At 44.1% G+C, this 27,185-nt stretch overlaps 2 protein-coding genes across 5 annotated transcripts in view; one reads left to right on the top strand and one right to left on the bottom strand.

The window, feature by feature from the left end:
* The window catches only part of SLC22A3 (solute carrier family 22 member 3), a 205,728-nt gene extending 201,970 nt beyond the window's left edge, over window positions 1-3,758 (top strand). For 2 of the 3 annotated variants that reach the window (XM_069974365.1, XM_069974366.1), the window contains exons 10-11: window positions 2,428-2,527; window positions 3,403-3,758. In XM_069974365.1, coding sequence (XP_069830466.1) covers window positions 2,428-2,527; window positions 3,403-3,484 — 182 coding nt within the window. In that variant the 3' untranslated portion in view covers window positions 3,485-3,758. Of the gene's footprint in view, window positions 1-2,427; window positions 2,542-3,402 lie in introns of all 3 variants that reach the window. The other variant, XM_069974367.1, reaches the window with a different exon arrangement.
* A 13,527-nt stretch (window positions 3,759-17,285) lies between these two features.
* The window catches only part of PLG (plasminogen), a 169,930-nt gene continuing 160,030 nt past the window's right edge, over window positions 17,286-27,185 (bottom strand). For both annotated transcript variants that reach the window (XM_069974368.1, XM_069974369.1), the window contains 3 exons: window positions 26,813-26,919; window positions 18,043-18,188; window positions 17,286-17,515 (listed from right to left, as the gene is read on the bottom strand). In XM_069974368.1, coding sequence (XP_069830469.1) covers window positions 17,351-17,515; window positions 18,043-18,188; window positions 26,813-26,919 — 418 coding nt within the window. In that variant the 3' untranslated portion in view covers window positions 17,286-17,350. The remainder of the gene's footprint in view (window positions 17,516-18,042; window positions 18,189-26,812; window positions 26,920-27,185) is intronic.

Consider the following 27,185-nt stretch of genomic DNA (forward strand, 5'->3'; position numbering starts at 1 on the left):
ATGGTGATGTAATATACCGTATTTTCCGGCGTATAAGACGACCCCTGACTTTTAAGCAGATTGTCAGGGGTTCGCCTTGTACGCCGGAAAACGTTAACGCAGTAAAAACGCAGCCCTGCTGCGGTCAGGCAGGGGTTAACTGCAGCTAAATAAAAAAACTAAACATTTAACTCACCTAGGGCCCGTTCCCGACCTCCGAGTGCCTCCGGAGCCATTCCCAGCGCAGGTGGTGACGTACACTACCTGCGCCGGAGACGGAGACCGCCGAACCTCTTCCTAGCAGCTGAGCGTCTTATCGGAGAGGCTCGGAGACGCTCGGCTGCTGGGAGAGCTTTGGGAGAATGAGAGAGGCCTCGGCAACTTCCGGTGCCTCCGCCAGTGTCTCCAGTATGTCACACTTCCTGCGCCGGGAACAGGCCCTAGGTGAGTTAAATGTTTGGTTTTTTTTTATAGTGGTCGCCCCATACGGCCCCGTATGGGGCGACCATATCCGGCGTATATCCGGCGTATAAGACGACCCCCGACTTTAACCCTGATTTTTCGGGGTTAAAAAGTCGTCTTATATGCCGGAAAATACAGTAATAGTATAATAATAATATAATGTAGCCTGTACAATAGTGATGTGATATAAAAGAATAATAATAATAATAATAATAATATAATGTAACCTGTACAATAGTGATGTGATATAAAAGAATAATAATAATAATAATAATAATAATAATAATATAATGTAGCCTGTACAATAGTGATGTGATATAAAAGAATAATAATAATAATAATAATAATAATAATAATAATAATATAATGTAACCTGTACAATAGTGATGTGATGTAAAAGAATAATAATAATAATAATAATAATATAATGTAACCTGTACAATAGTGATGTGATATAAAAGAATAATAATAATAATAATAATAATAATAATAATAATAATATAATGTAACCTGTACAATAGTGATGTGATGTAAAAGAATAATAATAATAATAATATAATGTAGCCTGTACAATAGTGATGTGATATAAAAGAATAATAATAATAATAATAATAATAATAATAATAATAATATAATGTAACCTGTACAATAGTGATGTGATATAAAAGAATAATAATAATAATATAATGTAACCTGTACAATAGCGATGTGATATAAAAGAATAATAATAATAATATAATGTAACCTGTACAATAGCGATGTGATATAAAAGAATAATAATAATAATAATAATAATATAATGTAACCTGTACAATAGTGATGTGATATAAAAGAATAATAATAATAATAATAATAATAATAATAATATAATGTAACCTGTACAATAGTGATGTGATGTAAAAGAATAATAATAATAATAATAATAATAATAATATAATGTAGCCTGTACAATAGTGATGTGATATAAAAGAATAATAATAATAATAATAATAATAATAATAATAATATAATGTAACCTGTACAATAGTGATGTGATGTAAAAGAATAATAATAATAATAATAATAATATAATGTAACCTGTACAATAGTGATGTGATGTAAAAGAATAATAATAATAATAATAATAATAATAATAATAATAATAATATAATGTAGCCTGTACAATAGTGATGTGATATAAAAGAATAATAATAATAATAATAATAATAATAATAATAATAATAATAATAATAATATAATGTAACCTGTACAATAGTGATGTGATATAAAAGAATAATAATAATAATAATAATAATATAATGTAACCTGTACAATAGTGATGTGATGTAAAAGAATAATAATAATAATAATAATAATATAATGTAACCTGTACAATAGTGATGTGATGTAAAAGAATAATAATAATAATAATAATAATATAATGTAGCCTGTACAATAGTGATGTGATATAAAAGAATAATAATAATAATAATAATAATAATAATAATAATAATATAATGTAACCTGTACAATAGTGATGTGATGTAAAAGAATAATAATAATAATAATAATAATAATATAATGTAACCTGTACAATAGTGATGTGATGTAAAAGAATAATAATAATAATAATAATAATAATATAATGTAACCTGTACAATAGTGATGTGATGTAAAAGAATAATAATAATAATAATAATAATAATAATAATAATAATAATATAATGTAGCCTGTACAATAGTGATGTGATATAAAAGAATAATAATAATAATAATAATAATAATAATAATATAATGTAACCTGTACAATAGTGATGTGATATAAAAGAATAATAATAATAATAATAATATAATGTAACCTGTACAATAGCGATGTGATATAAAAGTATAATAATAATATAATGTAGCCTGTACAATAGTGATGTGATATAAAAGTATAATAATAATATAATATAACCTGTACAATAGTGATGTGATATAACACAATCTATACTTTGTTACCCTTAGGAATTCTCGGTCTTATTTGTGGCGGGCTCGTATTGTTATTACCTGAGACAATGGGCATTTCCTTACCAGAAACAATTGAAGACGTTGAGAATCTTGGACGGTAGTAGAGACCATGTACATCTTTCTGCCCTGATATCCTTACAAATCCATGAGCCTCATTTACTTACAATGATGAGCCGCTAAGCTGTCTGTCGCCCAATGTAAATCGGGACGGTCGGGTTTTAGTTTTTTTCCTGTAAAAAAACGTCCATTCACACTAGAAGCGTCTGGCATATAGAACAAAAAAACCCGTTAAATGACGGTTTCCTTAGTAAATCTGCCAGTTGTAGTGGATTTTAAAGGACACATCCGGGACACACCTACAACACACCCACTTGTCCTTTTTTTGACAATTGTGTGGCACTCCTTTTTTTGACAATTGTGTCGCACTCCTTTTTTTGACAATTGTGTCGCACTCCTTTAGTAAATGTCGGTTTACTAAAAATAAACAAAAAAAACAACAATTTGCTGCCGGGAACAAATCAGCCCCAATGAGCGGACGGACTGTGAGGGCGCTCCTACATGCAGCAGCAATGGCCGCACTCACAACCGACAATTCATTGATAGTTGCAGCTGCACCCAGACAGGTCCCACCTACAGCTAACAGCCGCTCTTGTCAGTGGTGACCAATAGCCATGCAGGTAGCATGCCAAGGCAACAATGGACGGTAAACTTACTGGATTCCATTAAGCCCTCGGCTCGGTTCACGCAGTGTGAAATGGAGAAATCCGATATCTAATAATGTGCACACATGGTATCAAAAACTCCAATTATAAAATGCAGCAGCACAACCTCATCCAGCTACAGAGGCGGCAAAAAACGACATGGCGCTGGGAGCGTCGCTCTTATATCACCGGGAGTGTTTTTCTTGTTTTCTTCTTTTACGGAAAGATTTTTATTTTATAGCAATAAATTAATAGATTTTTTTCCTTTTAGGCCAATGAGAAACAACATGAAAGAGAAGATGGAGGAATCTATTCTGGACAGTCCTACAAAGCGTGACGAGGCGAGGTTATGACCCCAAGTCTCCTCCTAGTTCTGTAAATGTCGCCCTAAAAACGTAGAGCTGACAGCTTGAAACTGGCGTCAACAATTCTACTCAGTTGTTTTATACTATGAAATTTATATAAATGTTTTTATATCAAATTTGTATTTTCACACAGTGCACGACAATTTTAAGTTATAAAAAAATATTTGTCCGCAACTGTAATAGATATTTTTTTATAAGGAATAAAGCTGATGCACCTTCTCCCTGCCCCCCTGTCTGCCAGGCCTGAGCCCATTCTGGCACCATGGTGGTTGTTTTTTTTTATAATGAATCCTTGTCTGGCAACCTGTGCTTACATCCTTTTTGTCAGAAGTGAAAAGTGTCATGGAGGTGGAGCTTATCGTCCCATATTGGGTCATTGCTAAAAAAAAAAAATCCTGTCTCTTGATGATGTCACTGAGGCCATCTGGGCGGAGAGTGCAATGGTCGCTACATCTCATCTCCAACAATGATAAAAACCAACACACAGATGCTATAATAAAAGGGTTTTATTGTAAACACTATGGGGGACATTCATCAAGGCTGGCATACTCCGACTCCAGTCTTAAATAAAGCCCCGTCTCCTTTTCCCGGCCAGATTTACTAAGAGGATTATGCTGGCCGGCCCTGCGCAACAAATCTACACCTGTGAGCGGGCATAAGTCATGATAAATCAGGTGCTGGATGAGGCCACGCCCCCTCTTCACATTGGCAAGGTGGGGAGGAGATAGGGCGGGGCACAGTCTTCCTGCCTGCCAATGTGGCGACCACATGCCAGGGGCTCAATGATAGTAAATGTCCCTTTATGTTTATAATAGGGGAGGGGGGGGGGCGCGGTTCACAGCATCGTTTTAGGACGTTTAAGGAGATGGCTGACGGGTTTTCTGTACACTCTAGTGTTTTGCTTACAGCGCCGATACACTGCCCGAATCTGCCTGATTCTCCATTTACATACAGCTGGAGAACTTTTTTTTTTTTTTGTCAAATAAAAGATGATACGTTCAAAGAATATTTTATTATTACATAGATGGATGATGGATGGTATACAGGAGGTATGTATTGTCTTACACCTTCCCCGTACAATATGTCAGTGCCCGGGATAAGTAGTAATGGAGGGTGGTCTCTGAGCTTGCTGTATACCCCTCCTAGATGTGACTGATATATATATATATATATATATATATATATATATATATATATATATATATATATATATATATCCCTCCCAAATGTGACGGTATGAAATCATCTCAGTGATACTCTGTTCTGTACAAAGCTGAATGTGCTGACACCAACATCCCACACACATCACTGGGAATCCCAAGTATTACCCAATGATGGCCTGGAGGTGGCGTCACACACAAAATTTACAAGGCCCGGGCATGCTCCTGATGAGGTGTCTGTATGATCTCCCTACAAGGCCCGGGCATGCTCCTGATGAGGTGTCTGTATGACCTCCCTACAAGGCCCGGGCATGCTCCTGATGAGGTGTATGACCTCCCTACAAGGCCCGGGCATGCTCCTGATGAGGTGGCTGTATGACCTCCCTACAAGGCCCGGGCATGCTCCTGATGAGGTGTATGGCCTCCCTACAAGGCCCGGGCATGCTCCTGATGAGGTGGCTGTATGACCTCCCTACAAGGCCCGGGCATGCTCCTGATGAGGTGTATGGCCTCCCTACAAGGCCCGGGCATGCTCCTGATGAGGTGTCTGTATGACCTCCCTACAAGGCCCGGGCATGCTCCTGATGAGGTGTATGACCTCCCTACAAGGCCTGGGCATGCTCCTGATGAGGTGTATGACCTCCCTACAAGGCCCGGGCATGCTCTTGATGAGGTGTATGACCTCCCTACAAGGCCCGGGCATGCTCCTGATGAGGTGGCTGTATGACCTCCCTACAAGGCCCGGGCATGCTCCTGATGAGGTGGCTGTATGACCTCCCTACAAGGCCCGGGCATGCTCCTGATGAGGTGTCTGTATGACCTCCCTACAAGGCCCGGGCATGCTCCTGATGAGGTGTCTGTATGACCTCTCTACAAGGCCCGGGCATGCTCCTGATGAGGTGTCTGTATGACCTCTCTTCAAGGCCCGGGCATGCTCCTGATGAGGTGTATGTATGACCTCCCTACAAGGCCCGGGCATGCTCCTGATGAGGTGCCTGTATGACCTCCCTACAAGGCCCGGGCATGCTCCTGATGAGGTGGCTGTATGACCTCCCTACAAGGCCCGGGCATGCTCCTGATGAGGTGTATTACCTCCCTACAAGGCCCGGGCATGCTCCTGATGAGGTGTCTGTATGACCTCCCTACAAGGCCCGGGCATGCTCCTGATGAGGTGTATTACCTCCCTACAAGGCCTGGGCATGCTCCTGATGAGGTGGCTGTATGACCTCCCTACAAGGCCCGAACCGAACCGAAAACGAACCTTGCTCTAACGGCTGAATAATTGCAGCTACAATAGTGGGAGTGTGATAGGGTATACATGTAGTTTCGTTTAGTTGCAGTTGATATTACAATGAAAAAAAGTGGGGAAAAAAATTCCAAAAATAATGAGAAAAAAAAAAAAAAAATAATAATAGGAATAAAATTAATAAAATATAGTGAATCAAAGTGGCAAAATAGTGAAAAAAAATATTGGAAAAAAAAGTTTACAAGGAGGATGCGGCAGCACTTGATTGCACCCAGGCCAGTATTGTTGAGAAGAGACTAGTCGAGAACCAGGAGGAAGCAGCAGTAGATTGATTCCAGTCCAGTATTATTGAGGAGAGGCTACTTGAGGAGGAGGCAGCAGTTGATCGATTCCAGGCCAGTATTATGGAGGAGAGGCTACTTGAGGAAGATAAGGCAGCAGTTGATTGATTCCAGGCCAGTATTATGGAGGAGAGGCTAATTGAGGAGGAGGCAGCAGTTGATTGAGTCCAGGCCAGTCTTATCGAGGAGAGGCTACTTGAGGAGGATGAGGCAGCAGTTGATCGATTCCAGGCCAGTATTATTGAGGAGAGGCTACTTGAGGAGGATGAGGCAGCAGTTGATTGATTCCCAGCCAGTATTATGGAGGAGAGGCTACTTGATGAGGAGCAGGCAGCAGTTGATTGATTCCAGGCCAGTATTATCGAGGAGAGGCTATATGAGGAGGAGGCAGCAGTTGATCGATTCCAGGCCAATATTATTAAAACCAGACTACTTCAGGAGCAGGAGGCAGCAGTTGATCGATTCCAGGCCAGGATTATCAAGGAGAGGCTACTTGATGAGGAGCAGGCAGCAGTTGATCGATTCCAGGCCAGTATTATCGAGGAGAGGCTATATGAGGAGGAGGCAGCAGTTGATTGATTCCAGGCCAGAATTATCGAGGAGAGGCTATATGAGGAGGAGGCAGCAGTTGATTGATTCCAGGCCAGTATTATCGAGGAGAGGCTACTTGAGGAGGATGAGGCAGCAGTTGATCGATTACAGGCCAGTATAACTAAAAAGAGACTACTAGAAGAGCAGGAGGAGGCAGCAGTTGATTGATTTAAGGCCAGTATAATCGAGGAGAGGCTACTTGAGGAGGATGAGGCAGCAGTTTATCGATTCCAGGCCAGTATTATCGAGGAGAGGCTACTTGAGGAGGATGAGGCAGCAGTTTATCGATTCCAGGCCAGTATTATCGAGGAGAGGCTACTTGAGGAGGATGAGGCAGCAGTTGATCGATTCAAGGCCAGTATAATTAAAAACAGACTACTTGAGCAGCAGGAGGAGGCAGCGGTTGATTGATTCCAGGCTAGTATTATCGAGGAGAGGCTTCTTGAGGAGGAGGCAGCAGCAGTTTATCTATTCCAGGCCAGGATTATGGAGGAGAGGCTAATTGAGGACGAGGAGGCAGTAGTTGATCTATTCCAGCCCAGTATTATAGAGGAGCGGCTACTTGAGGAGGAGGAGGCAGCATTTGATTGATTACATGTCAGTATTATTTAAAACAGACCAGTTGAGGACCAGGAGAAGGCAGCAGTTGATGGCTCTCAGGCCAGTATTGTTAAAAAAGTTGAGATGGCAGCTTCCGCAGCTCTTGATTCCACCCAGTATGTTTCCAAATAGACAATTGACGGTGGGGGCATTAGTAGGAGTAGTATTCTTTTGGACCCAGAAGGACCTAGTACAGACAACTAAAGTTTGAAGCTAAGGATATGCATGTGTGTAAAAATCATTCTTTAAACATGACAACATGTTAATGTAGAGTTCAGCACAGGACAGTCAACCCCCTCTAACATTACACCTAGTCTAGCAGGATACGGATATGGTAAAATAGACAGAGAACCTCACCCACAGAATCCATGAGGTGAAGAAAGGACATTTTAAAAGGCACAGATTCAGGAAGGCTTTATAATTCCATTATCCAAAAATACCTGTCCAATTTTCATTAAATTGACACCTCACTGGCACTTACTTTACAAATTGACGCAACTACTCTGGTGTCAAACCTGTTGGATCTGGGCCTATGGCTGTTGGCAACACACACACATATATATATATTTTTTTTCTTAACACCAGTTTGATGTCCTAACCAACATCAGCGTCCAATTGTAGAGTCCAATCCAATGGATTTATGCTTTTGTGTTTTTTAGTGCTGTCACCAGCTGGCTTAAAGGATAAGTCCGGTCAATTTATAAGTTTCTGGGTCAAGTAAGGGTACAGAAAGTTATTACTTGCCTGGACTTATCTTTTAAAGTGGGTAGGGGAAAAACCCCTGATGGGGTATGGGAGTGACCTCTCACCCTCGCTTTTGTCACTCCCAGAAAACCTCACCCTATGGGTACCTTCACATGTGGCTGCGGGTCTGCTGAGTAAAATCCACAGGGCCTTTTTATACTGTTCACCAAATGGCATTCAGTACTAGGGTGCCGGCCGGACATACGCAGTTCTGCGCTGAACTGGGTACTTGCGCCCGGCCCCATAGTACTGAAGGTGGCATAAAATCAGCCAACGATGTGCTGTGGATTTTAGCCAGCAGGGAACCCCAAAAAAGCCTCCTATTGTAAAGGCCCCCGTAAATAAGGCAAGATAACCGGCCTTTCAGCAACTGTTTGTTGCTGTAACTAACTGTGGTGGTTTTTTATATCACAGTTGAAGGACAGCAGCCTCCGTGATATATACCCCATAGACAGCCTTATTCCACGCGTGACTGCATGAGGGGCGTGAAATCATTTGCACACAGAAGAACCCCATCGGGATTTGCGGTGCAAGATTTCACTACTCTCATGATATCCACAAAATACCTCAAGAACAGTTAGTACCCGCTCACAAAACGGTGAGTAGTGTTCCTTGGCACGGGTGCCAGGGATAGAACCCCACGGCTATAGTTCACAAAGGTGAAATCCACACTTTTTGAAGCATAGTCATGGGGATTATTTTAGGGTTGCTACTGTTCTTGGGGTATGGGTTGGACGGTGCACTGGTGTGAGGCATTAATCTGGTGTGGAGATGTTAAATGGCCAACACACCATGGGCATCAAATTTGGAAATGGGGATCTGTTATTTCAAATGTATCCGAATTAAGTTGGGAATTTTTAAGGTGATTTTTTTTTTTAAATTTGGGGTCTAAGGGGGGAACATTGCTTAATAAGTTAACTTACGGATTTTTACGTTGGGCACATATTTAGGATATTACGGTCAATTTCTTGGACACACGGATTGCCATGCAAGACGGGTGACTGATGATTTAGTCATTCACATCAGGCAGGGGGGTGGTATAATCCGATGTAATCCAGGCACGATTCATCTTAACAAAAGTCAGCATCTCCACACTGTGGCAAGAGAGCCTCGTTCTTTGCGGTGTTATGATGTTACCCGCCGCACTAAATACCCTCTCTGACGCCACACTACTGGCTGGGCAGGACAGCAGAGCCAAGGCAAACTCTGCCACTTGAGGCCAAATCTCGAGTTTTTCTGCCCAGTACTGCACGGGGTCGGTGACACTTTGGGGCTCCAGTACTGCACGGGGTCGGTGACACTTTGGGGCAGGGTAGAATCAAGGTAGGCAGTGACCTGGTGGCTGAGCTCATGCTGGTCCACGCCATGAGTCCGGTGCTGTGTCCTTTCTTCACCAGCTGGCTGCATGAAATCGCTCATGAGGGCTTGCAGGCTGTAGCAACTTCTGATGCCTCCACTAGGGGTGGTGGGAGTGGAGCGCGCTGGTTTTCCCCCAGAGGATGTTGTCTGGGAACCTGGCTGGTCTCGCTGGTAAGTTGAGACCAACTGACTGGTGAGCATGTCCCTGTAGTACACCAGTTTAGCCTCCCTCTGTGATGGCGGGAAGAATTCTGCCATTTTGCGGCGGAAGTGAGGGTCCAACAGGGTGGCCAGCCTATATTGGTCCCTCTGGCGGATGTCCACAATCCGGCTATCATTCCGCAGACACTCCCGCAGACACCTTGCCATCTGCACCAAGGACAATGACCGCCTCTCCTCTCCACTGTCCTCAGTGTAGTTTCAGGGTCTGCTGGGGTCTTCCTCCTCTTCCTCTACCACCTCATCCTCCATCTCCTCCTGTGATGGAGAGGCAGAGAAGCCAGGTGGCAGTGTGCAGAATGGCTGGGCGTAGACATCTTCCTCCTCCTCAACCTCCATCTGCACTTCATCCAGCTCTGGGCTCAAGGCGATGTTCAGCCTTGGAGTTGTGGCCTGGGAATCCTCGCTGATGATGTTGCTCAGCGCACTTTCAAGAACATGGAGGAGTGGGATGATGTCGTTGATCCCATAGTCCTGTCTGCTCACAAAGAGAGTCGCGTCCTCAAAAGGGATCAACAATTGGCAGACTTCCCGCATTAACTGCCAGTGTGTTACTTGGAGGTTGCAGTGTGGCGTGAAGCTGCCTGATTGCCCCATGAGGTAGTCTGTTACGGCTGACCTTTGCTCGTACAGGCGGTCGAGCATATGGAGGGCAGAATTCCAGCAGGTTGGCACGTCACAGATTAGCCGATGTTGGGGCATACCGCGCTGTCTATGGATTCTGAGCAGGGTGTTCCTTGCAGCGTAGGAGTGGCTGAAGTGTTTGCACACTCTACGTGACATCCTCAGAAGGTCATGTAGTGCATGAAATGATCGGAGAAACCTCTGCACTATGAGGTTGATCACTTGTGCCATACAAGGTGTATGAGTCAGCCCTCCCCGCTGAACTGCAGAGACAATGTTCCTCCCGTTGTCCGCTACGACACTTCCCACCGTTAGTCGACGTGGGGTCAGCCATTCAGCTATCTTCTCCCTGACGGTCCGGAGGAGCTCCTGCCCACTGTGGCTTCGTTCACCCAGGCTCACCAAATGGAGGACAGCCTGAGAGCGGCGGGCCTGACATCGGTGGTAAGACACTGGGTCAGGTTGGACTGCAGTGGTGGTGGAGGCAGAACTTGTGCTACCCGCTGCTGGCCCCCTATTGCACCGTGGAGGTGACAGTGGCAGGAATGGGCCAACTTCCTGATGGTCTCCTGGGAGGATGTTGTCCCAATGGCCAGTAACTGCCATGTACTGCCCTTGCCCATAATTAGAGGACCAGACATCAGCACTCAGGTGCACGGTCTTGGACACCGAGAGTCCCAATGAGTCGCCAACCTTTCTCTTCACATAACTGTGCAGTGATGGGACAGCTTTGCTCGAGAAGTAGTGGCGGCTGGGGACTCGCCATCTGGGGTGCGCACACGCCACGAAATCCCTAAAAGGCTGGGAGTCCACAATATTAAATGGCAGGGACTGAAGCACCAGCAGTTTAACCAGGTGTCCGGCCAGTTTCTGTGCCATGGGATGGCTGCTGCAGTACACCTGACGTTTGGCCATGGACTCGGTCAGGGATTGCTGCCTCATTAGGGGTGTACATGGCAGTGAGACTGTGCTGCTGCTGGCACCTGAGGCTGACGAGGCCTGAGCTCCAGTGACAGGACGCTGCATGATGGGATCTGCAGTGTATGGTGCATCCTGACAGGAGGTGGTATTGGGGTTATGTTTTTTCCAGGCCTGTTGGTGTTGCCTTTCCATGTGCTTCCTCATGGATGTTGTCCCAAGATTATCACCGCTGCCACGACTGACCCTCTCATTGCACAGCAGGCACAGAGCGATGTGCTTATCTGTCCCCAGCCGAAAGAACTGCCAGACGACAGAGGACCGTGGTTTGCTGCCAGCCACGGGGGGTCTTGCTGGTTGTTCACTGCCACCGCTGCCTGGGGGTCCCCTCTCAGGACCAAGGCTTGGAGGTAATGGACTCTGCCTGGTAGGTTGTCTTCTACCCCTCCCTCTTGTGCCTTGCTTCCTTGCACCAGTGGGATGTTGCTGCTTCGGTAGCACCTCACTTTCTTCCCCTGATGACGCCGAAGATAATGCTGCTTGAGGGCGCCACGTCCGATCAGCGACATCATCATCACCACAACTGCTACTGTCCTCCAGGGGCTGGGACAGGATCTCAGGTGTGGCACTGGATGCCCCTCCCTGGCTTACAGCCACCACCTCCTCTGCAGCCTCTGCACGTTCCACCTGCTGCCTTTGGTGGACTACCTCATCCTCCTCATCATCATCACCACTAAAAAGTGGTAGAGAATCCAAAGGCAGATCAAGATTTGCCAACAGTTCCCTGGCAGAAGGTGCCCCAGAGGTGGGTGGCATATTAATAACAGGGGACGGGGCAGAGGACTCTCGCTGACCCTCCCATGTAAGGGTGGTGTCGGATGATCCAGCCGACCTCGATTGGGAGCTTTGGACGGTGGAAGTGGAGGATTGGGTGAGCCAATCTAGAACCGCTGGCTGTGTGGTTCTTACAGAATCACTGGATGTCTAGGGTAGCTGCACCCTGCTGCCACGCCTGTTGCCCCGGCTGCCGCCGGGCCTGGTGCTGCCACTCCTCCTACCCTCACCGCCTGCCGTTGCAGTCCTTGCCTGGGAAGTGCTGGAAGTAGGACGCTTGGACATAGTTCTTTGGTTTTTGATTTTGAAAAAGAAATAATCTATTGGGCAGAAGGCACAAATTTTCAGTGACTATTGGTTTGTGGGTTGGAGGCACCCAGCAAAGCAGAAATTTACAGGTTATCCCCCCCCCCCCAAATTTTTTTTTTTATTTTTAACTTTTTTGGTTGCGGGTGGCTAGAGGGGTTTGACGGCAACAAGCAGAGCACAAACGGACAGCTTTTGTGGGGCGCTGACTTCGCCTCAAATAGAACAGCTGATCACAAACAAACAAACCAACTTCTTTTAATTTTTTTTTTTTAACTTTTTTGGTTGCGGGTGGCTAGAGGGGTTTGACGGCAACCAGCAGAGCACAAACGGATAGCTTTTGTGGGGTGCTGACTTCACCTCAAATAGAACAGCTGATCACAAACAAACAAACAAACTTTTTTTTATTTTTTTTTGAAGGTTTTTTTTTAACTTTTTTTGTTGCGGGTGGCTAGAGGGGTTTGACGGCAACCAGCAGAGCACAAACGGACAGCTTTTGTGAGGCGCTGACTTAGCGTCACCTACAACAGCTGATCACAAACAAACGTCTAGCGTCTCCTCTCTGTCACGGAACAGTAGCTGGTTCAATGCTACGTGTCCTGAGTGACTCTTCTCACTTTTCTCTCCCTATTTCTTTTTTTTATCTCCCTATCTCTCCCTAGATATCACGATTTTTGAGTTAGATGGCTATCTCTCCCTCTCTCTACCTAACTCTTGATTTCTCAGCCTCTTTCACTATGTATGAGCTTATCAAGCTTTCCCTGTATCTTGCGATTTTTTTTTTTTTATCTTCCTCTCTCCGGCTTCTCTCACAAACGCGACGCCGTTGCGATTTTAACGAACTTTGTCACGAACCTTTTGAAAGTTCAGTTCGGTACCGAATCAAACTTTTTGCAAAGTTCGTAATGAATCTGGTTCGTAACGGTTCGGTTCGCTCATCCCTACTCCTGATGAGGTGTCTGTATGACCTCCCTACAAGGCCCGGGCATGCTCCTGATGAGGTGTATGACCTTCCTACAAGGCCCGGGCATGCTCCTGATGAGGTGGCTGTATGACCTCCCTACAAGGCCTGGGCATGCTCCTGATGAGGTGTATGACCTTCCTACAAGGCCCGGGCATGCTCCTGATGAGGTGGCTGTATGACCTTCCTACAAGGCCCGGGCATGCTCCTGATGAGGTGTATGACCTTCCTACAAGGCCCGGGCATGCTCCTGATGAGGAGGCTGTATGACCTCCCTACAAGGCCCGGGCATGCTCCTGATGAGGAGGCTGTATGACCTCCCTACAAGGCCCAGGCATGCTCCTGATGAGGTGGCCGATGGTCTCCTGAGGGATCTCCTCCCAGACCTGGACTAAAGCAGCTGCCATCTCCTGGACAGTCTGTGCTGCAATGTGACGTTGGTTGATGGAGCGAGACATGATGTCCCCGATGTGCTCAATTGGATTCAGGTCTGGGGAACGGGCGGCCAGTCTATAGCGTCACTGCCTCCATCTTGTAGGAACTTCTGCCACACTCCAGCCACATGAGGTCTAGCATTGTCCTGCATTACTAGGAACCCCAACCGCACCAGCATATGGTCTCACAAGGGCTCTGAGGGTCTCATTTTGGTACCTAATGATAATCAGGCTACCTCTGGCAGCACATGGAGGGCTGTGCCGCCTCCCCAAAGAAATGCCCCCCAACCCCCCCGCCCCATACACACACACACACCATTACTGACCCACTGCCAGGCCGCTCATGCTGAAGGACGTTGCAGGCAGCAGATCGCTCTCCACGCAGTCTCCAGACTCTCACACTGAGCACATGTGACAGACAGGACAACCTGCTTTAATCTGTGAAGAGCACAGGGGGCGTCAGTGGTGAATCTGCCAATCCTGGTGTTCTCTGGCAAAAGCTGTGAGCACAACCCCCATCTGTGGATGTTGGACCCTCATACCGTCCTCATGGAGTTTGTTACTAACAGTTTGTGCAGACTTATGCACATTTGTGGCTGCTGGAGGACATTGTGCAGGGCTCTGGCAGTGCTCCTCCTGGTCCTCCTTGCACAGAGGCGGAGATAGCAGTCTTGCTGTTGGGTTGTTGCCTCCTTCGGCCTGGTGTACTAGCCTGTCTCCTGGTAGCACCTCCACTCTCTGGACAGTACGCTGACAGACACAGCAAACCTTCTTGCCACAGCTCACATTGATGTGCCACCCTGGATGAGCTGCACTACCTGAGCCACCTGTGTGGGTTGTAGAGTCCGTAGTGAGAAGCGATGTGTGGTCCACACCTGCAGGACCCTCTGTTATTGAGGGGTTCTCGCTGACTGCAGGTGACAGTGATTGTCAGTCGGTGTTGCTTCCTGAGTGGACAGTTTGATTTCACAGAAGTTTGAATTACTTGGAGTTATATTGTGTTGTTTAAGTGTTGCGTAACATATATATATACATCTGTGTGTCTGTGTGTGACCCTGTCTGACATGATATGAATAGATTAACCTATTATTACTACTACTATTAGTATTATTTTATGCTGGGATCACACATGGCAAGATCCAACAGGTAAGAGAAGCCCAATCCTCCCTTTATAGTTTCCATCCCATATGAATCCACTTCTGGCCTTATTTCTATTTTAGGCTATGTTCACACATAGTATTTCCATCAGTCTTTCACTTTTTTCTACCCTCTTCTGGTTTTGGTTGAAAAAATACTGATCAAAATACTGATGGAAATACTAGGTGTGAACGTAGAATATTACGAAATAATATGAAACTATTTTATATATTATACTATATTATATTTTATTATACATTATACACCACATGCTGCTATACTGTATAGTAACTTATATATCACATATCCAGCTGCTGTGTTATCAGGGTTATACAGTTACTATACATTATATACCACATGCTGCTATACTGTATAGTAACTTATATATCACATCCAGCTGCTGCTGTGTTATCAGGGTTATACAGTTACTATACATTATACACCACATGCTGCTATACTGTACAGTAACTTATATATCACATATCCAGCTGCTGCTGTGTTATCAGGGTTATACAGTTACTATACATTATACACCACATGCTGCTATACTGTACAGTAACTTATATATCACATATCCAGCTGCTGTGTTATCAGGGTTATACAGTTACTATACATTATACACCACATGCTGCTATACTGTACAGTAACTTATATATCACATATCCAGCTGCTGTGTTATCAGGGTTATACAGTTACTATACATTATATACCACATGCTGCTATACTGTACAGTAAGTTATATATCACATATCCAGCTGCTGTGTTATCAGGGTTATACAGTTACTATACATTATACACCACATGCTGCTATACTGTACAGTAACTTATATATCACATATCCAGCTGCTGTGTTATCAGGGTTATACAGTTACTATCCATTATATACCACATGCTGCTATACTGTACAGTAACTTATATATCACATATCCAGCTGCTGCTGTGTTATCAGGGTTATACAGTTACTATACATTATATACCACATGCTGATTGCTATACTGTACAGTAACTTATATATCACATATCCAGCTGCCGTGTTATCAGGGTTATACAGTTACTATACTTTATATACCACATGCTGATACTATACTGTACAGTAACTTATATATCACATATCCAGCTGCTGTGTTATCAGGGTTATACAGTTACTATCCATTATACACCACATGCTGCTATACTGTACAGTAACTTATATATCACATATCCAGCTGCTGTGTTATCAGGGTTATACAGTTACTATACATTATATACCACATGCTGATTGCTATACTGTACAGTAACTTATATATCACATATCCAGCTGCTGTGTTATCAGGGTTATACAGTTACTATACATTATATACCACATGGTGCTATACTGTACAGTAACTTATATATCACATATCCAGCTGCTGTGTTATCAGGGTTATACAGTTACTATCCATTATATACCACATGCTACTATACTGTACAGTAACTTATAATATTACAGATTCTGCTGCTTCTCATTGTTTCATCTCTTCTATATGTTATTGGTGGAACCAATTGTCTGCAGATCAGTGATTTCTTTCTGGGAAAATTTGCTTAGGTGTAAGAGTGATTTGGATTACAAGCGCCGTCCCGGAATGGATTATACCCTTAATCCAAGACACCACTGTACTTTCCCTTTTTACGCCTATCTTTCTTTCCCTTTCCCCATTACCAAGTATAGACAAAAACGAAGGAGAGGAAAAACAAGGTAACCCTCACCTGGTAAGGTTGTGCTAGCTAGGAGGCACAACACTCAGAAGCACATGTGAGACAGACCGCAGCCACTGCCGATATCCTCCAGGGATCAATAGAGCAACGAGTCCTCCAACCACAAACACACGGGTGTGAGGGCGCAGCTCCAACAAAAAAATAAAACTAGAAAATATATGTATAAAATTTATTAAAAGACTCAATGCGTTTCGGAACCGCTCCGGTTCCTTTCTCAAGAGTCATGTCATGACGCGTTGAGTCTTTTAATAAATTTTATACATATATTTTCTAGTTTTATTTTTTTGTTGGAGCTGCGCCCTCACACCCGTGTGTTTGTGGTTGGAGGAATCGTTGCCCATTACCTTGTATCTTTTTGGGATGTTTAATTGTTTACCGCCGTCCACTATTTGATTGTACTGGACTGAGGGACAAGTTATCTCCTGATGTATACAGTCTACAGTATATGGTCTACCATCCCATGGACCTGTCCCACTGTCTCTAGGACTGTAGACTATGGTGGCCCTTCCTATCACATAGTAGTTTAGTGTATTTCAGCATTGTCAGAGCGTACGGCAGATATAAAGGCCGAGACGAGCAGATGCACGGTCATTGTTTATTCATTAATGTAACTTATATCTATGAAAAAAGGAAAAATCCATCTATTTTATGAATTCTCTCTCATTGTCTTTTCAATCCATGGGATAAACATAGATACCCGAACATAAACACCCGGCTTCATCGCTTCTGCACAACCAAGACCCCAAGATGTCACACCTTGTAAAACGTACTTTTCTCCATCAAAACAGACGAGGGGTCCGCCACTGTCCCCCTGGAAGAAAACCACAAATATCGGTAAAGCTTTAAAGGGGAACACTCCCCACTGAAGTCAATAGGAAATTAGACGGCGATTTTGGACAGTATTTTAATCAGTATTCGTAGCCAAAATTGGGAGGGAAAGCGATGGAGAAAAACTATGATGAAAAGATTTATAGCTCCTCAGGGTTCTGCTCTAAACCAAAACCAGAAAACAATGTGTGAACAAGGCCATAGTCCGTTATTATATTACTATTCTCAGGGCTGCAAGTGGGAGTGTCAGACTTCGCTGCCCCTCAGAGGGGCAGTGGCCGTGGCTTAGAGGGGTGGCGGCCGTGGCTTAGAGGGGCGGTGGCTGTGGCTTAGAGGGGCGGTGGCCGTGGCTTAGAGGGGCGGTGGCCGTGGCTTAGAGGGGCGGCGGCCGTGGCTCAGAGGGGCGGCGGCCGTGGCTTAGAGGGGCAGCGGCCGTGGCTTAGTACTTGGACAGTGTGCAGTTAGTTTGTGACAGGAGATAAATGTTTCCTACACAGCAATGGTTCCTACCTGACAGCTGTCCACTCCACCTTGGATGTTCCCGGCACAGAGCTCCCGGCTGCTGACGCGACCGTTCAGGTATTCGGGGCTGTTACAGACTTTGTTCTCGATCACAGGGAAGCCGGCTTCTTTGAGGACCCCTTCTTTCCCAGTGCCTGGGAGCAGGACACACATTATCAGCCTTTATATTAAGCAGACGCCATTTTTTCAGATAGTAGATACTAAAAAAAAATGTAATTCCTAAGAAATTTAATACAGGAGACAGAGAATTTAAAGGGGAACTCCAGTGAAAAATTATTTATTTATATCATCTGGTGTCAGGAAGTTATTCAGGTTAGTAAATGACTTCCATAAAAAAAAATCTCTAGCCGTCCAGTTCATTTTTTTCACCTGTTCACACATTTTTCTCTAAATTACTGCTGTATTATTTTACTGTGTGTGAACATAGCCTAAAAGTGCACATTGTGTGACCTGACCCCGACCTATGTATGGGCTGCTGAAGTCTAATAATAATAATAATAATTAGGGTTATTATTATTATTATCACCATTATTATTATTATTAGTATTATTATTATAATTTTATTTATTATTAACCATAGCAGTCAGTTAAATCGTCCACCTTTTCTCTATTTTTGACGTTGTGTGAACATAGCCTTACTACTACTATTATTATTATTAGTATTATTATTACATTATTATATTATATTATTACTATTTTTTAAAACCATATTTTATTAGGCACAATTTCAGTTAACATCACATGTTCATAAAAAAAATGAATTACAAATAAATTCTATACATCCAGTACATACATTTTCTCTGACTCTTGCCTGTGAATTTTTATCTATCTATATTATAAAAATGAAAGTCTGTCTGTCTGTCTGTCCTCTATAGACTTCCAAACGCCTGAACCGTTTGACCCCAAATTTGGCCCACAGATACATTGGGTGCCCGGGAAGGTTATTGCGAAGGTCCCGTCCCCGCCAGATGTACAGGAGGGGAGGGGGAGGGGAAAGAGAGGCGCCCCATAGAGATGAATGGGAAAATCTCCTCACTGCACACACAGGTGATATAATTAGCTGCAGCAGACACGGCAGTTGGAGCCTTAGCAACCAATAGGATTACTGCTTTCATTTTCACAGGGAGCAATGGTTGCTAGGGAAGCTGCCTCACAACATCCACAGTAATAACTGGTAGATCCCCTACTCCATCTATACAGTACAGGTATACAGGACCCCCTACTCCATCTATACAGTACATGTATATACAGGACCCCCTACTCCATCTATACAGTACATGTATATACAGGACCCCCTACTCCATCTATACAGTACATTTATATACAGGACCCCCTACTCCATCTATACAGTACATGTATACAGGGCCCCCTTCTCCATCTATACAGTACAGGTATACAGGACCCCCCACTCCCTCTATACAGTACATGTATACAGGACCCCCTACTACATCTATACAGTACATGTATATACAGGACCCCCTACTCCATCTATACAGTACATGTATATACAGGACCCCTACTCCATCTATACAGTACATGTATACAGGGCCCCCTACTCCATCTATACAGTACATGTATACGGGACCCCCTACTCCATCTATACAGTACATGTATACAGGGCCCCCTACTCCATCTATACAGTACATGTATACAGGGCCCCCTACTCCATCTATACAGTACATGTATATACAGGACCCCCTACTCCATCTATACAGTACATGTATATACAGGACCCCCTACTCCATCTATACAGTACATGTATATACAGGACCCCCTACTCCATCTATACAGTACATGTATATACAGGACCCCCTACTCCATCTATACAGTACATGTATATACAGGACCCCTACTCCATCTATACAGTACATGTATACAGGGCCCCCTACTCCATCTATACAGTACATGTATACGGGACCCCCTACTCCATCTATACAGTATCCCTGTCCCATATTTCCTTACGACTCCTTCATCCCCCCCCCCCCCCTCCTTCTAATATGAGATACCCTGGCTTGTCGTGCCCCTCAGAATGGAAATGCTAAGAACCCTGACTGGCTGTAAGAGTCATAATCTGTTTGCCGTGGCTCATCAGCCAATTCGGGGTGATCTTCCACTGGGTTATAGGTTCGGCCTTGCAGTGATGCATGGGACATCTTGGTGCCCTGCGCATATTTGTACCGCTGTAAATAATCGTTTATAATTATAGATAATTCCTGTTACGTTTGTGCCCCCTCTTTTGAGGGTGAATCGTTTGCATATACTTAGGTTAAATCCCCCTGCCTCCTAATCCGAGTTATATGTTCTGTTATGATGATTATTCTATCCAATTGCAGTTGCCTGCTGAGTGACACTCTTTCAAGTCTGAGTGTGTGAGACCAACATCCCAGACTCCCAACATCCCAGACTCCCCCGTGTACTTTACCACGTTTAGTTCTAGTTACAGGTTGTTGTTTTTTGTTTTAGTTTAGTGCTCTGACATATTAATATACAGGTGTTTCTTTATGTCAGTACGTACATTGTCCCTCAATGTTAGGGGTTTGGGTAACCCCCACAAACGGGCTCTCACTTTCTCCTATACACAGAGACAGCCTGCATATAATTTGCCTACAGGAGACCCACTTAACTCCGTCCTCATTGTCATACATATCCAAACCATGGGTTCAGTGGGCCATGCACTCTACCCATACCGCTTCCTCCCGAGGAGTTTCCCTGATGATACATAAATCCCTGAGATGGGAGCCTGGTGCCTCGTATGTGGATGCGGAGGGCAGAGCGGTATTTGTCCAGGGTACCTTGGAACATGTTCCTGTGGTGCTTCTGGGCATCTATAAGCCACCTACAGAGTCTCTAACTATATTGCACGAAGCCATACGCTTTGCTGCTTCTTATCCCCAAGCGAGTGTAATATGTATGGGTGACTTTAACTCCCTGATGAATGTTACGCAGGACAAATTTTATGCACCGCCCGCCCTCCCAAGGGCACACTCCAACACACCATTGGCCCGTCTGATGGGGGAGGTGGGGTGGGTGGACTTGTGGCGCCACACACATCCTCAACTTCTGGAATATACATGTTATACCCCGGGAAGAGACACTATGTCTAGAATTGACTATGTGTTTGGGAATTCTAAGGCTTGCTGTCACAAATATCACATGTTCAACGGGTGGTTTCAGATCACTCAGCTATACTAGCCATCTTTAACTTCTCTCTTCCCAGTGGACACGGTGGATGTCGTAATATACATCCATTCTGGCTCTCTCAGTTTGGGGAGCAGGATAGGATTCCTGAGCAGCTGGGGACTTTTCTGAGGGCACATGCTCCAATCACGATCCATGGCGTCTATTGGGAAGCGCTGAAGGCATACTTGAGGGGGTGTGTGCAGGCGGCCATTACCCATATAAAAAGAGAAACAACTAGGATTAAGGATGACTTGGCTGCGACCTGTGCCCGCCTTGAGGTACAATTTATTGCCTGGCCTACTGATGCAGGGAAGGAGGCCTGGTTACGGACGGGGAGACAGCACATGGAAGTGTTATATGAAAAAGCCAGACGTAGGGTATTTTTCACAAACCAGAAATTTTTTGAGCACTGGAACCAGTCCAGTAGCCTCCTGGCCTACCCCATCCACCAAAACACTGCTTCCCCTGCGGTGATCCAGATCCAGAATGCGCAGGGCGTCCGCCTGACAGATAGTACAGACATATTAACTACCTTCTCTGACTTCTATCAGCACTTATACTCTACTACCCTGACTTAATCCCCATCTGACATTGACACCTACAGTACTTACAACAAATCTCTCTACCTATCTTAACTTCAGATTTTCTGACTTACCTGGACTCCCCTTTCACACTGGACGAACTAACTGACACTATGTCCTCTCTGGCCAATGGGAAAGCATCAGGCCCCGACGGGTTCCCTATTGAGTTATATAAGCAATATCATACATTGCTCTTGCCGTCCCTACTAGAAGTTTTGAATGCCTCCTTTGAATCAGGCTCTCTTCCAACTTCCTTTTACGAGGCCCAGGTGATACAACTTCTGAAACCTGATAAGAACCCACTGGATTGTGGCTCCTACCGCCCGCTCTCACTTTTAAATTTGGACTACAAAATCCTAACCAAACTACTTGCCAACCGCCTGAACAAGGTCATTTCCCTACTGATCCATAAAGATCAGTCGGGATTTGTCCCAGGTCGGAGCACCTCCGACAACATTAGGAGGACTCAAGTGATCGTTCAGAGGGGTACGGCGGAGGATAGGGATTGGGCCTTGGCCTCACTTGATGCGGCCAAGGCCTTTGATTCTGTCGAAATCCCCTTCTTTGTGGCAGTTTTGAGGCGCATGGGATTTGGTCCCAATTTTATCACCTAGATCTCCCTTCTCTATAAGAGCCCTAAGGCCGCCATAGCGACTAACGGACTGGTGTCCCTCCCCTTTCTTCTGCAGAGAGGCACCCGTCAAGGATGCCCCCTCTCCCCCTTATTATTTATTATTTCTATTGATCCTCTGGCAGCAATAATAAGATCTGACACTATAGTCCAAGGTGTACCCCATTCGGCTGGAGAGGACAAAATTGGGCTTTATGCCGACGATAAGATTTTATACCTGTCTAACCCAGACGTGTCACTCCCCAGAGCTGTACAGCTTATAGATGACTTTGGCCAATACTCCGGTCTGCGGATCAACTGGGGCAAATCAGCCTTGCACTACTTAAGCTCTACAAGACGTCCCCTCCTTCACACGACTGTAGAGAGCCTGAAAGTAGTAGACAGCTTCAAATACTTGGGTATAATCATATCTAGTCGGGTGGCACAGGTCCTTGCGCTCAATGTGGAGCCTCTTCTTGGCCTTTTTAGAGAAAAATTTAAAGTGTGGTCTGCCCTCTCTCTATCCGTGGCTGGTCGGGTGAACCTGGTGAAAATGGTGGCACTTCCCAAATGCCTCTATGTTCTTCAGCATGTATATGTCCCTATTGCTAAAGTATTTTTTGCTGAACTAGATTCCATAGTGAGGAAGTATATTTGGGGGACAGCACGGCCTAAGCCGACATTAGAAAAACTACAGAGACCTAATGATAGCGCGGGTCTAGCGCTACCTAACTTTTACTTATATTATTTGGCGGGCCAACTTAAGTTTCTCGGACCCTGGACGTTGGCGTTGCCCAGAGACACACCTGAAGTCCATTTACAAGACTTTCTTGGCCAGCTGTCGCTCTGGTCTCTTTTACATTCTCCACCTCCTCCGCATGCCAGACTACTGCCGGCTCATAAGGTGGCAAGGAAAGTTTGGACGGTTTCCAAATCCCTTATGGACTTTAATTTAATACCTACTGAATCTCCTCTTTGGGACAATCAGGCCTTCCCACATTTACTTACTCTAGACCATGCCTCATATTGGGCCCAGAATGGTGTTCATTACATCTCTGACCTCTACAATGATGGCACTTTAAGGGATTTTGCATCTATTAGGGATACCTTCGGTCTCTCCCAATCCCATTTTTATAGATTTTTACAATTGCGTCATGCGCTCAACGCACAGATCACCAACCCGGCCGCCTCCCTATCTTCCTATCCACTTATAGGTATAATTAGATCACAGGGCCCAGGTGGCTTGATATCCTCCCTATACTCCTGCCTTATAACAGCATCTATATCACATACTCCCCTACCAGCCGTGCTTAAGTGGAAAACCCTAATTCCTGGTTTAGATTAGGAGGACATTGAGTCGATCCTAGATTCCCACAGGTCGGTGTCCCCGGCCATAAACAAACTTATTCAACTGTATATTATCCATCAGGCGTACATTACTCCTGTACATCTCGGCATATGGGTCACATTCCTTCACCCTCCTGTCCGAAATGCTCTCATTCTCAAGCTGATTTCTGGCATATGGTGTGGGCCTGCCCCACCTTATCCCAATTTTGGGATTCGGTAATACAAATACTCCCAACCGGTTTGCCTATTTGGCCTGCTTGACGAGGAGGAGCGGGACCATTATCATAAAATTCTCTTACGTGAAACCCTCTTTATGGCCAGAAAAGCTATTGCTATGACATGGATCGACTCGAGGCCTCCCTCTATAGAATTATGGAAATCTTTAGTAAACAAAATCGTACCATATGAAAAGGTCGTGTACAAACACAGAAAGTGCCTGAACAAATATTATAGAGTGTGGGAGGGATGGACACAGTCCCCCTTGACAGCCCTGCCTACATCCTCCATCCCTACTTTACAATAAGGAGATCTGATTATGGTGTCCTGGCTCGCATTATCCATAATCTTTGAGATGAGGAGAGCCTGTGATACGTGATGTTATGGAGCACTACAACACTGTCTGAGATGCACGCTCTGTTTGCTATGTCTAAGCACTACTTTGTTAAGCACTATGCCATGTTGGCATCTATTTGCATTTATGGGCGTATGTTATGTCATGATTCTCTGATTTTATGCACCAATAAAATGAGTTAAAAAAAAAAAAGTGCAAATGCAGAATGGCCTTACTGTATTAGTATAGCAATCATTTATATGTATCAGTATACAGTGGTGCCTTGGATTACAAGATTAATTCGTTCCGGGACCGTGCTTGTAATCCAAATCCACTCTTATACCAAAGCAAATTTTCCCATAAGAAATCATTGAAATGTAGACAATTGGTTGAGTGTGAGTGCAAGCACATTATAGCAGCAGTGTGTATAGCTGAGTGTGAGTGCAAGCACATTATAGCAGCAGTGTGTATAGCTGAGTGTGAGTGCAAGCACATTATAGCAGGAATGGACAGGATGGGAAACACAAGGACTGATAGAGACTGCAGGGAGCATGAAGGAATGAGCAGGGCAGATGTGGACACATACATGCAGCATTCTCTGTCCGGGGAGAGAGGGGTTAAAGCTATAAAAAGAGATTACCCCCCACAGTCCTGTCCCCTGATGCAAGCCCCAGCCTGAAGTGGATCTGCTATAAATTGGAAGGTGAGAGAGACTTTCTGGGTCAGAGTACTGTGCTGCAGACCCCGCTATGCAGGCCATGCCCCTCCCCCACTTACGCTCCCACCCAATACCAGGAGCTCTTAAACCAAAGCAATGCTCTTAAACCAAGTCACAATTTTGAAAAACTGTGAGCTCTTCTTGCAAAACGCTCTTAAACCAAGTTACTCTTAAACCAAGGTACCACTGTATACCCAAACCAAGAAATAAAGTGCTAATATATACCAATCATTTATACCATCATTATATGTATATCCATAAACCAAGAAATAAAGTGCTAATCCGCATTACAGACCAACTGCAGTGGTGACGCCTAAGAAAAAGAAATGAAATCTCAAGTCACCATTCAGGAGTGAGGATCCGCTGCGGGTTTGGTCCGGAGAAGCCCCCAGGATCCTTGGTGATACCTTTTATATCATTAGGTTCCATCTGCTGCTATTAGGGTCCTTTTGTCTATTTCCTTGCTGTTTTTTTTTTTACTAGGTTTTCTATATTATTGTAGGGGGGGGGGGGGGGGGGGTCACATTATGTATTGATATTTCAGTTGGTCTGTAATGCGGATTAGCACTTTATTTCTTGGTTTGGGTATATACTGATACATATAATGATGGTTTATATTATTGCTATACTAATACAGTGAGGCCATTCTGCATTTGCACTTTATTAGGAACAAGTAGGACAAAGCTTCAAGATCCTTACAGACATTTACAACAAAAGATTTTTTTCTATATTGTGGATCCCATAAGATTACCGAGGTCGTTCTCCGGTGTGGAGTCAGTTTATTCTATCTGCTTCTTTGTACATTCTCAGCCTTGTGGGTGTTTTTTTTATGTTTTTAAATTGTGTGTCTCGCTTTATGTAAAGGATGAATTCCTGTCAAATAAAGTTGATATTTTTGGATTAATTTGTGGCTGCACCTATCAGTTTGTCTTTTTCTTTTGCGTTCTCCTCTTTTCAAATCCATTCCTGGCTTTGGCTTCAAATCGTTGGCAGATAATCTTTTGTGTAAATGAACCCTAAGGAAGGTTCCTGGCAGGTAGATTGTACAATATGTGATAAGCTCCACAATTCACTCGGAAAAAAAAACTAAAAATTGAAGAACCTAAGATGTATTGATGCCAAAGATTTGACTCGTCTTTTAATATATATTGAACAAATCTGACATCCTAAAAAACAACTAATAACTTCAGCCTTTAAAGACGTATCACAAGAAATCAGGCCTGATGACCCCATTGTACCGGCCAATCGCCTCCCCCCACTAAGAAATTCCCAGAATCCACAGTGTTCCTCTAAGATTCTCTCCAAATTATTACATTATTATATTATATTATTCTTATTGCTGCTATTCCATTATTATTACTATTACCCCCTATATATCCATTCAGGCTCCCCTTACACGTCAGTATAATACGGATCTGCAATCTCACACAGTATAGCACTCCATGATCACCTATCACTAATGAACAGCTCCACGGCTGTGGACAGCGCTATAAATGTGCGGCAGAAAGAAGCTGCTGGGGCCGCCCCCATGACTCATGGTTCAGGCAGCATGAAAGCGATGACAGGTTAAGCTGCCAAGTAGATATAGTACACATCAATGGTATAAAGATGTCTGATGATTGATGACTGATGATAGATGACTGACAGGTAAATGATTGATGATAGATGACTGACAGGTAAATAATTGATGATAGATGACTGACAGGTAAATGATTGAGGATAGATGACTGACAGGTAAATGACAGGTGACTGATAATATGCAGTATATTCACCTTTAGTCTCTCCCCATCCTGTTACATAACATTCAGACTTATCGGGTACCACATAGTTATGGGGCGGTAAACAAACCGGGAGAACGTCATCGGTTATCACAGCCGGACTGTAAGAAACAAAAGGGAATAAGATTTATGGTTCATATAAAACTATTCTGGGTTTTATAACTTTCTGTATCTTGTAGAATGAGCTGTGGTTGATTCTATTTTACAGCCATGGCCAAAAGTTTTGAGAATGACACAAATCTCCTATTCTCCCATGATCCTCTGCCCTCTGGTTTTTCTGTGTGTTTCTCAGATGTTTTTATCACATATAGAAATATAATTGGAATCATATTAGGAGTAACAGAAGCTTATACTGACAGGTAGACTG

Source organism: Dendropsophus ebraccatus, chromosome 6 (assembly GCF_027789765.1).
Source record: "Dendropsophus ebraccatus isolate aDenEbr1 chromosome 6, aDenEbr1.pat, whole genome shotgun sequence".
NCBI classification, from domain to species: domain Eukaryota; kingdom Metazoa; phylum Chordata; class Amphibia; order Anura; family Hylidae; genus Dendropsophus; species Dendropsophus ebraccatus.